This window comes from Leopardus geoffroyi, chromosome B4 (genome assembly GCF_018350155.1).
Source record: "Leopardus geoffroyi isolate Oge1 chromosome B4, O.geoffroyi_Oge1_pat1.0, whole genome shotgun sequence".
Classification (NCBI taxonomy): domain Eukaryota; kingdom Metazoa; phylum Chordata; class Mammalia; order Carnivora; family Felidae; genus Leopardus; species Leopardus geoffroyi.
Genome location: NC_059341.1, coordinates 138,399,338 through 138,411,246, shown reverse-complemented (window position 1 = coordinate 138,411,246; position 11,909 = coordinate 138,399,338). Strand labels below are relative to the sequence as shown.

The 11,909-nt window shown below is 44.8% G+C and overlaps 1 protein-coding gene across 9 annotated transcripts in view; it reads left to right on the top strand.

The window, feature by feature from the left end:
* The window catches only part of SMC1B (structural maintenance of chromosomes 1B), an 87,268-nt gene that overhangs the window by 9,308 nt on the left and 66,051 nt on the right, over positions 1-11,909 (top strand). For 5 of the 9 annotated variants that reach the window (XM_045466536.1, XM_045466535.1, XM_045466534.1 and 2 more), the window contains exon 1: positions 101-266. The exons of 1 other annotated variant lie outside the window; for it this stretch is intronic. In XM_045466536.1, the coding sequence (XP_045322492.1) occupies positions 158-266 (109 nt within the window). In that variant the 5' untranslated portion in view covers positions 101-157. Of the gene's footprint in view, positions 1-100; positions 267-1,325; positions 1,700-1,766; positions 1,888-11,909 lie in introns of those variants that run through there. 3 more of the 9 variants (XM_045466537.1, XM_045466530.1, XM_045466532.1) reach the window with 3 other exon arrangements.

The following is an 11,909-nucleotide window of genomic DNA, read 5'->3' as shown; positions in this document are numbered from 1 at the left end:
AGCCCCGCTCTCCTTCGGAAACGTAAACAGCCCGGTTGCTTGGGAACCGCGCGGCGCTCGCCGGAGTCTCGCTCTCCTCTCGCGAGATGCCGCAAGCACTTCCCGCGCTTTCCCGCCGGCGTGTGCGGACGCCGCTTGAGGCGCGGAGGGCGCAGCCATGGGCCGTTTGGAGGTGTTGCTCGTGGAGAACTTTAAGTCGTGGCGGGGCCGCCAGGTCATCGGCCCCTTCAGGAGGTTCACCTGCATCATCGGCCCCAACGGCTCCGGTAACTGGGACCCTGAACGCCTCTGCCCTCCCCGGTCACCCAGAACCCATTTTGCCCGAGGGGACGTGACGTGAGGGCGGCCTAGCGTGCTGGACGCGGGCGGGTTACGGCCCATGGGCCTCCGCCACACCCCCGGGCGCCCACCCCCCGCCCTGAGCCGCCGGGTGCCCACCTTCACCCTCGTCCTCCACCCCCAGCCCCCCGCCCCACCCCCACACGGTGCCCCCGGCCCCCGCCGCCAGGTGCCCGCCCGCAGCCCCTGGCCCTCCGCCAACCCCGCGGGCGCCAACCCCCGCCCTGCGTCCCCCGCCGCCAGGTGCCCACCTTCGCTCTCGTCCTCCACCCCGACCCGACCCCCACCCCCGCCCGGTGCCCCCGGCCCTCCGCCAACCCCCCCACCCCCCCGGGCGCCGACCTCCTCCCAGCCCTCCCGGCCCCCCCGCCCCCCCGCCGGCTGGGACCCCCACCCTCCACCCCCAGTCCTCCGCCACCAACCCCCCCCCCCCGACTCCCACCCAGCGCTCCAGGCCCTCCGCCAACCCCCCCCCCCGGGCGCCGACCTCCGCCCAGCCCTCCCGGCCCCCCCGCCGGCTGGGACCCCCACCCTCCACCCCCAGTCCTCCGCCACCAACCCCCCCCCCCGACTCCCACCCAGCGCTCCAGGCCCTCCGCCAACCCCCCGTCCCCCGGGCGCCGACCTCCGCCCAGCCCTCCCGGCCCCCCCGCCGGCTGGGACCCCCACCCTCCGCCACCAACCGCCCCCCCGCCACCAACCCCCCTCCCCCAACTCCCACCCAGCGCTCTTGGCCCTTCCCCCCTCCCGAACCGTGACCCCTCCGCCCCAGTCCCAGCCCCTCCAACAACCACGCGGGGCGCAGACTCCCACCCTGCGCTCCCGGCCCAACGCCGCTGAGACCCCCCCACTCTCCACCCCCAGCACCCGGCCCTCCGCCCACGCCTGCCCTGTGCCCCCGCCACCGGGTGCCCACCCCTGCCCTCCGCCCCCACCCCTCCGACGCCTGACCCTCTACTCCCAGCCCCTGCCGCTTGCTCTCTGCCGCCGGCCCCCGCCCTCTGGCGTCCGGACCCAGACCCTCCACCCCTTGGCCCCCGCGCCCTCTGCAGCTGAGCCACGACCCCTCCTGCACACCAACACCGGGTTTGTCCAGGCCCCTCCTCTCCTTTGCGCTGGCTCCGCGAGCTTCGCGGTGGCTTCTCCCGCCCTCCTAGTTCCCTCTTGTCACCAGCGCGCTGTGACGGCGCACACGCGGGTTGTGTCTTTTCCCACAGCGTCCGCTCATTTCAGTTATAAAGCGAGGTTACTATACAGCAGGTTCGGGATTCCAGACCCAGCCACATTTCGCCACCCGTGTAACTTAGCTTCTTACGCGTCCCGCAAAGCACAAGGCACAAAAAAGCGAGATGAACAGGAGGTAGGAAGCTAACCAGCCCACCCTGGAGTCCGTCTGAGCGCCCTGTTGAGAGGAGGCCTCGGTCAGGGTCTCTGCTCGGTACTTCCCGCTTTCTAAGTCCAAGCGGGGAAGGACCTCTGTTCTTTCCTGAGATCAAGCCTGCAGAGCCTCCCACCAGCTGCCGTTTGGAAGTGGTCAGACATAGAGGGGTCAGTGTCTGGGGAGTCTGACACCTGGCTGCAGAAATCCTCTTTTTTAAAAAACGTTTGTTGTGAGACAGAGCGTAAGCAGGGGAGGGGCAGAGAGAGAGGGAGACACAGAATCTGAAGCAGGCTCCAGGCTCTGAGCTGTCAGGACAGAGCCCGACGTGGGGCTCGAACCCACGAACCGTGAGGTCATGACCTGAGCCGAAGTCGGAGACTCAACTGACTGAGCCACCCAGGCACCCCCCCACCCTCTTTTTTTTTTTTTTTTTTTTCTTAATTGAGCGAGAGAGATGGAGAGAGTGTGCAGGCTCACGTGCCCAAATGGGGGAGGGCAGGGGGAGAGGGAGGGAGAGACTCTTAAGCGGGCTCCACACTCAGCTTGGAGCCCCCACAAGGCTTATTACCCTCCTGATGGTGAGATCACAATCTGAGCAGAAATCAAGAGTCAGAGGCTTACCTGACCGAGCCTCCCAGGTGTCCCCCACATCCTCTCTTTTTAAAGGGGTTTGATCAGGCCTGGCCTTTGCCGTCCTCTCTCTTTCCTTCTGCTGGTTATCAGTTCCGACTGTGTCACCGGCTGATGCTGGTCTGGGCGATATCCGGTCTCAGCTGCAGTGCCCTGAGCTGCTCTGTCGTTGACACAGGCCCCTGCTTGACGTGAGTGGCTCTGTCTTACTCTCTACACTTCTCTCCATCCCCTTCCCTTCCTCATCCAAAGACGGAGAGTGAGATCTGAAGGAAATAATTGGTTCTAAGGAGCCTGAACAACATTTTGGATTCAAGGAACTTTCTACACAGGAATATTGTAATAATAATGGCATGCATGGAGTCTCACCAAGTTCCTGGCACCCCTATTTCTGTTTAACCCTCATAAATGGGTATTACCCCATTTTATGGTTTAGGAAACAGGTTCAGAAGGGCCAGATGACTTTCCAAGGTTGCCCACTAAGGGGCAGAGCCTGGACTTGAGTTTGAGTTCGGGCCTGGCCAGGCTCCCCACTGCTCTGTGATAAGAAACAAGAGATGTAATGACCCCGGCTGCTGGAGGGCCTGAAATGATAGTTACTTTGAGGTTTTTCCTAACTCTCGAGTCTTCTTTTGGCTCTCTCAGTCCAGATTTCCTTTCTGAGCCCGGAAACGATTCTTGGGTTGAAAGATAATGTTTGCCTGAATAAATTAACTTATTTGACAGACCTTGAGTAGGAAACTGAAATTTGTGTTTTCCTGGCACTCCAACCTGACATATAATTATTATGAAACTGTTGTGAAACTTCTGTTGCTTTATAAAGATAACTACTGTTTAATGTTTTCTTTGCAGTTAGTGTATGTGAAAGAATACGTGAGCTTGGAAATATGCACATAATTGAGGATTTTCATGCATCTTCTGTGTAATATACTTCCTCATTCACGCTTGATTCTGTTGTCAAAAAGACACTGAAAAGATGATTATTGTAAACATTCCTTACGTTCTTACCCTAACCTTCACTCATGTATCAGGTTACCAGACCCACCGTCAGTTGATTTGCTTCACCTTTTAACTGGTGATTGTGTGAAGGGTTGCTCAATTGTGTTTTGTACTTACAACAGTGTAATATTTTGAATGTGTGTTTACATGAAATCTTATACTACAGTCAGCCTAAAACACTTGCCCATTACCACTCAAGATCCTGTTGAAGTGATGTTTTGAACTTTTTAAAACTAGTGCCAAACTGTAAGTTTCAAAATATTCTTATCTCTTATCTTAATTCAACAATACATGTTGTGATTAACAACAAATCTTAAGGTTATTGTGAAAATGCCTTCACAAATTCCTCTTGTCCCGGTGCCCTGGAAGCTGCACTTCCCTCTTGAGAATTTGTGGTAACCCAGAGACTTTGCTTAGAACCATAGAAAGCCAGGCATGGATTCTTTTAGCATTGCCTTTAATATAATCTCTCTACAACAAAAATTTCTGGTTTACTTATTGCTGAATTTTGCATGAGCTATTCACATTCTCCTTCTATACAAAGGCTAAAATTCAGTATAATACTCATCCAAGACTAATTTAATGGGTGGTATTTCATTTATATTCATTTGAACACTTGTTAATAAGTCATCTTTTAATAAATAATCTTACAGAATTACTGGCACATTTAGGTAGATTTTATTAAACCAATTGATAATTACCTGTTACATTCATTTTCTCTCAAACTTCAATTTAGCTAGTTAGTCATACTTTTTGTAATAATTTCCTATTGTCACCACCTGTCAAAATTTGACATGTTCTCATTTGTTTTTAGTAAATCTAATGTTGATTTTTTGTGGTAGTGGGGAAAATGTCATTTTGATTTTAACCTTAGTGTTCTCCACTTGAATTTAGCAAATAGTTTTTGCATATACATAGTGTTAGAAGCAGAAGAGGGTATGTATTATAAGACAGCTTCTGCTCTCAAGGTTTAGGGAGTATAAGAAAATACACTAATTGAAATAGGAGACCCAGTAACATCGTTTATGGAACTTTAAGCAAGGAAAATACTAGATCTGATTTGGGGAGGTATGGACAAGAAGAGGTCAAGATTAGGGAAGGTTTTCTAGAGGAATTATCATTTGAACTGGCTCAAAGAGTAAAGAGTATTTTTCCAGGGGTTTGGGAAGGTCTGTCGGTGGGACAGCTAATAGTCCAAATTGGCGAGAATGTGTAGAGGAGCGGCAGGATAGAACGTTGAAATCCTTTTGGGTCAGTCCTTGCCAGGGGGATATATTTAACTTTATGGAAGAAAATGGTAGACTTTGAAGCACACTTAGCAGAGAAGTACTACAAGTGTACCTGAGTCCTCTCCACCTCTGTTTTAAATCCTTCCCCCTTTTATTTTGTAATTCTTTCTCTGGATTTTCTCTTTCTCCCTTATTGGGTAGTTTTCATTGGCATTAATACATGTCTTATTATCACTCTTATAACATAGAGGGTATATAGCTGTATGAAAAGAAAGTATAGTACAATGTTAATTGTAGAACTTAGTGGTAAATGTATGGGTGTTTACTATGAAATTCTTTCAACTTTCTTTATGTTTGGAAATTTTATAGGGGCGCCTGGGTGACTCAGTTGGTTAAGCATCTGACTGTTGATTTTGGCTCAGGTCATGATCTTACTATATCATAGGATTGCACTTTGGGCACAGCGCGGAGTGTGGAGCCTGCTTGGTATTCTCTCTCTGCCCTTCTCCCCCACTTGCGCTCGCTCTCTCTCTCTCTGCCTCTCTCAAATAAGTTGAAAAAAAATTTTATGAAATGCTTGGGGGAAAATCCCTTGAACTTCACTCTTTAGGCTATTGCCCCAATTTATCAATACAGTGAAACTCTTTGAGCCATTCTCAGTGCTCTTGATTCAGTTTTCAAGTGTGATTTCAAGTTTTCAAGCTCCACTGAAATTTCTCTATGTCACTGTTGACCTACATCTTGTAAGAGTCAGTGGCCAATTTCCTATCCTCATTCCCTTTGATATATCAGTGGTATTTCATTCATTTAAAAATGATTGAATGCCTACTATATGCCATGTACCATTCTCATCAGTGAACAAACATAAAAATCCCTTTCCATATAGAACTTACATTCAAAGGTGGAGAGACAGACAACACACTAAATATGAAAAGTATATAGAATATTAAAGTGTTAAGTAATAAGGAGAAAAATAGAAACAGAGATAGGAAGTACTGGGGGTGTTTTTAAAGACGTTGGTCAAGGGAAGGTCTTGGTGTCTAAGTGGCATGATAGATCACATTTCATCCCTCCCTTGGGTCACTTGGCTCTTTTTGACTTTGTGTACCAACTAGGTTTTCTCCTGTTTCACTGGCAAGCCCTCAGTTATTGGCTGCTTCTGCCCTGGGTCTCTTAAGCACTAGAATCCTCCCACCCCCTGGAAATAGGTCCTTTGTCTTTCTCTTCCCTGTGTTCTTTTCCCACGCGATCTTATTCAGTTTCATGGCTTCAAATGCCATCTTTATGCTACTGACTTCCAAAATTATATATCTAGCCTATAATATTCAGCATATTTTCATTTTTTGCTACTTCTAGTAGACCTAGAAGTCGCCTAGCTGGCTCAGTCAAGTTCAGACCCCACGTTGGGCATAGAAATTAATGCCTACGTTGGGCATAGAAAATAAAATCTAAAAAAAATAAAGTACTATAATCAGAAAGAGTAGCAAATTTCCTCTCCCCCACTTCCACGAGACCAACTTATTCCTTCCTAGGTCTTACCTGCTTGGTAAGGGATGCAGTTTACTCATTTATTCAGACCAGAAACCCAGAGTCATTCTTTATTCCTCCTCCTACGCTCCACTTCCCTCATTTAATCTTCTATAAATCCTAATAACTCTACCTCTGAAATACATCCTCAATCCAGTTGTTTCTTGCCATTTTTCGCCACTATCACAATCGAAGATGCTAGAGCTCTCATTTGGACTATTGCTATAACCTCCTAACACATCCCTCTGCTTGCTTTCTTGTCTCCCTACAATTCATTTTCACAGCACCCAGAGTGAGTGGTTAACAAACAAAGGAAATCTATAAATCAGAGCACTGCCTAGCTTAAAACTCTCGAATGGCTTTTCCCCACACTTGGAATGAAATCCGGTATTTCTACCATGATCCACAAAGGCCTTTATGATCTGGCCTCTGTGTATTTCTCTTCTTTAATATTCTTTTTCGCTGTGTTTACTATGCTTTGGTCAGAATTGCTTTTCTTTTTTGCCTTCCTTACACAGACCAAGCTTATTTCCATTTCAGGGTCTTAGCATATGCTGTTCCTTGGACTTAGAATGCTTTACTCCCGGAGTTTCATATGGCTGCCACCTAAATGAATTCTCCTTCATCTTTAAATAAATTCTCCCTGTCACACCCAGAACACTACCAGTCTGGGCCAGTTCTGCCTCCTTAATAACCTGTGCTCTTCCCTCTTTTGCCACTACTCTCAGGGTTTCAGGCTCTCATCATTTCTTCCTTGGATTAATGCAGTAATCTTTTAGCTGAGTTCCCAATCTTTGGTCTTACCCTACTTTAATCTATGTGCCACTCTGTTCCCTCAGTAATCTTCATCTGTTTCCACAAGAAAGAAGATCCATTTTATTTCTTGATAGATGAGGAAAAGACATTTGAAAACATTCAATACCTAAAAGGCTGATGGGTTCAAATTAAACAGTTTTGGCTAGATTCCATCATAGGTGATGTTGTGTATTTCTCATGGTATTACATCACATAACACCTATTTGTTTTACCACTAGTGATGCTAAGATTGACCCCTGGATTAGGGTGGTGACAGCGGTCACTACATTGTACAATTAGTTTTTCCCTTCTAACTAGTCTGGTCTCCTAGTGTTGCTTTGACATTATACAAGTGTTCTTTATCAAGCATTTACCCAAGTTTTTAAAATTTTATTAAGTTTTAAATTTTAATATGATACAGTGTTTGAAAAATTCTATACATTGCTCAGCATTCATCATGATAAGTATACTCTTTAATCCCCTTTACTCCCCATAACCTATTTCACCCATCCCTCTACCGTGTATCCTCTGGTAACTATGTTCTCTATACTTAGTGTTTCTTGGTTTGTCTCTCTCTCTCTCTCTTCCTTTGTTCCTTAAATGCCACATGAGTGAAATCATATGGTATTTGTCATTCTCCGATTTATCCCACTTAACATTGTACTCTCTAGCTCCACCCATGTTGTTGCAAATGGCAAGATTTCATTCCTTTTTATGACTGGGTACTACTCCATTGTATGTACATGCCACATCTCCTTCATCCATTCATCAGTTGATGGACACCTGGGCTGCTTACATACCTTGACCAATGTAAATAGCGCATCTATAAACATAGGGGTACATATATCATTTTGAGTTAGTGTTTTTGTATTCTTTGGGTAAATATCCAGTAGTGTGATTACTGGACTATAGGGTAGATCTATTTTTAATTTTTTGAGGAACCTCTATACTGGTTTTCAGAGTGCTACACCAGTCTGCATTCCCACCAACAGTGCACAAGGGTTTCTTTTTCTCCACATCCTGGCCAACACCTGTTGTTTCTTGTGCTTTTGATTTTAGCCACTGTGGCAGGTGTGAGGTGATACCTCATTGTAGTTTTGATTTGCATCTCCCCGATGATGAGTGATGTGGAACATCTTTCCATGTGTCTGTTGACCATCTGGATGTGTTCTTTGGAGAAATGTCTGTTCATGTTGTCTGCGCATTTTCAATTGGATTATTTGTATTTTGGGTGTTGAGTTGTATAACTTCTATATATACTTTAAATAGTAATCATTTACTATGTCATTTGCAAAGATCTCCCATTCCACAGGTTGTCTTTTAGTTTCATTAATTGTTTGCTGTGCGGAAGCTTTTTTTTTTTTTTTTTTTTTTTTTTTTTTTTTTGATGTAGTGCCAATAGTTTATTTTTGCTTTTATTTCCCTTGCTTCAGGGGACCTATCTAGAAACTATTGCTACAGCTGATGTCAGAGACATTACCCTGTGTGCTACCCAGATGGTTTTTTTTTGTTTTTTTTTTTTTTTCAACGTTTATTTATTTTTGGGACAGAGAGAGACAGAGCATGAACGGGGGAGGGGCAGAGAGAGAGGGAGACACAGAATTGGAAACAGGCTCCAGGCTCTGAGCCATCAGCCCAGAGCCTGACGCGGGGCTCGAACTCACGGACCGCGAGATCGTGACCTGGCTGAAGTCGGACGCTTAACCGACTGCGCCACCCAGGCGCCCCTACCCAGATGGTTTTAATGCGAAATAATATTTATGACTGAATCAGCATTTCATTAAGTTTTATAAAACTGAGGCTTTTTTTTTTTTAACGCTTATTTATTTTGAGAGAGAACATGCATGTGCATACTTGTGTGTGAGCAGGGTAGGGACGGGGGTGGGGGGACAGAGAACCCTAAGCAGAGAATCTCTATGCTCACAGCGCAGAGCCCAATGTGGGGTTTAATCCCACAAACGATGAGATTACAACCTGAGCTGAAATCAAGAGTCCGACGTTTAACCCACTGAGCTACCCAGGTGCCCCCCATTCAGTTTTAACATAACTATGTTTTCACTGTGCCCTGATTCTTGTCATTGCAAATATTTTTTCTTACTTTGAAAATAATTCCTAACATCACTAATATACTTATTTGCTTAAATCTATAATACAGAGAAAATGATCTTAAAACTACCAATGCCAGTATCATTACAAACAATAAAGATACTAAAGGAAATTTAAAGTTCTTTTATACTTCTTTTTGGTGCTTGAAATACATCCCACTAAGAATGTACAGTCAGAATTTTGTGATCTGAGGTCCCTTGAAATAAACCATTTCTCAATATGGCTATCACCGATTTAATATTCACTTAAGTTTACTTGTTTCTGTTTTTGAATTTTTATTTTTAATTTTTTTAGAGAGAATCTTAAGCAGACTTAAGATACCGATGTGGGGCTCAAATCATGATCCTGAGATCATGGCTTGAGTCGGACGCTTAACTGACTGAGCCACCCAGGCACCCTTCATTTATAGAATTTTTAAATTTTAGTTTTTTTTAAAAAAATGACAATACATACACATATTTCAAAGCTCAAAACTCTATATAAAGGTATACACCAAGAGATCTTGCTTCTGTACTGTTCCCCCACCAGGTAGGGTCCCAACAGGAAGCAGGTGGCACACTCAGATGAGGACAATCTGTGGAAGATTTGTTTACAAAGGGAGTAATTACAAATATGTGTAAGGCTATAAAGGAATTGGAAGGACTAGAGGAATTGCAGGGTTAGCATGATGGATCTGTCACCACCCAAGGCCCAGAGAGGAAGGAACCCAGAAGGAAATTTGAAAGGGTGGTGACCTGTCGAAAGACACAGCTAACTAGAAGCCACCTCACAGAGAGGGAAGTAAGGGAATAAATACCCTGACCCTATTCTTTTCCTTCCCTCCTGCCAGAGCTCGCCATTGGCCCAATCCAAGTAGAAGCCAAAAGGCATGAGAACCTATTGATACAGGGCAGAAAGCAGGGTAGAAAATGGACCAGGAGGAGCTCCTGGGTGGCTTAGTTGGTTAAGTGTCCAACTCTTGATTTTGGCTCCGGTCATGATCTCATAGTTTAGTGGGTTCCAGCCCCATGTCAGACTCCGTGCTGATGGTGTGGAGCCTGCTTGGGATTCTCTGTCTCCCTCTCTCTCTGTCCCTCCCCTACTTGTGCTGACTCTGTCTTTCTCAAAATAAATAAATAATAAATAAATAAAATTTAAAAAAAGAGAGAAAAGAAAAGAAAATGGACCAGGAGAGGCAGACAGGTATCCAACTCAGTTTCCATGTCCTGCTCTTCACCTTGTGTAGGTGACCATTCATTTCTTGATTGTCTTTCAGTGTTTTCTTTTTGCAAATGCAAGCAAATATGTATGTATTGCTATCTCTAACTCCTCACTTCTCATTACATCAAAGTTCGTAGTTAGTTTTTTACTATATATGCTGTTTTGCACTTTTTTTACTTACTATATCCTCTTCTGTTCTCTTTCTGCTGTGTAATTCTCCACTGTGTAGCTGCTATACAGCTATTTCAAGCGTTCCCTTAATTTTTGGACACTAGAGTTGTTTCCAGTCTTTTTCTGTTAGAAACAACCTGTAATGAATTGCATAATTGTGTATTTGCCATTGTACAGTTGTGCACATAAATCAGGGAGACCGATTTTTAGAAGTGGAATTGCTGGCTCAAAAGATGAATGGATTTAGATGAAGTGTTAGTATCCAAAATATATACAGAAGCTAAACAACTCAGCACCCAAAAATCAAATAGTTCAATTAAAAATGGGCAGACAGCAGGAACAGACATTTCTCCAAACACATCCAGATGGTCAACAGACACATGAAAAGATGCTCCACATCACTCATCATCAGGGAGATGCAAATCAAAACTACAATGAGGTATCACCTCACACCTGCCACAGTGGCTAAAATCAAAAGCACAAGAAACAACAGGTGTTGGCCAGGATGTGGAGAAAAACCCTTGTGCGCTGTTGGTGGGAATGCAAACTGGTGCAGCCACTGTGGAAAACAGTATAGAGATTCCTCAGAAAGTTAAAAACAGAACTAGCCTATGATCCAGCAATCGCACTACTGGGCATTTACCCAAAGAATACAAAAACACTAACTTGGGGGCACCTGAGTGGCTCAGTCAGTTAGGCGTCCAACTTCAGCTCAGGTCATGATCGCACGGTTGTGAGTTTGAGCCCTGCATCAGGCTCTGTGCCAACAGCTCAGAGCTTGGAGCCTGATTCAGATTCTGTGTCTCCCTCTCTCTCTGCCCCTCCCCTGCCCACTGTGTCTCTATTTCTCTCAAAAATAAATAAAAATTTAAAAAAACCCCACAAATTCGAAGGGATATTGCACCCCTATGTTTATAGATGCATTACTTACGTTGGCCAAGATATGTAAGCAACCCAGGTGTCCATCAAGTGATGAATAAAGAAGTGATATATATGTATATATATATTTACATTTATATATCCACACACAATACATATATATACCACATACATACATACATATATACATACATGTATACATACACACAGTGAAATATTATTCAGCCATAAAAAATGAATGAAATCTTTCCATTTGCAAAGACATACATGGAACAAGAGAGTATAATGCTAAGTGAAATAAGTCAGAAAGACAAATACCGTATGATTCCATATGTGGAATTTAAGAAACAACAAATGAGCAAAGCAAAAAAGAGACAAACCAAGAAACAGATTCTTAACTATAGAGAATAAACAGATGGTTACCAAAAGGGAGGGAGGTAGGAGGATTGAAAAAATAGGTAAAGGGGATTAAGAGTGTGCTTATCATGATGAGCATGGTGTAATATATGAAACTATTGAATCACAGTATTGTATACCTGAAGTTAATATATGTTCACTATACTGGAATTCAAATAAAAAATAAAGATGAATGGATTTATAATTTCATTAGCTATTGCCGAATTTCCCCTCTATAGGAGTTGTATCATTTTGTA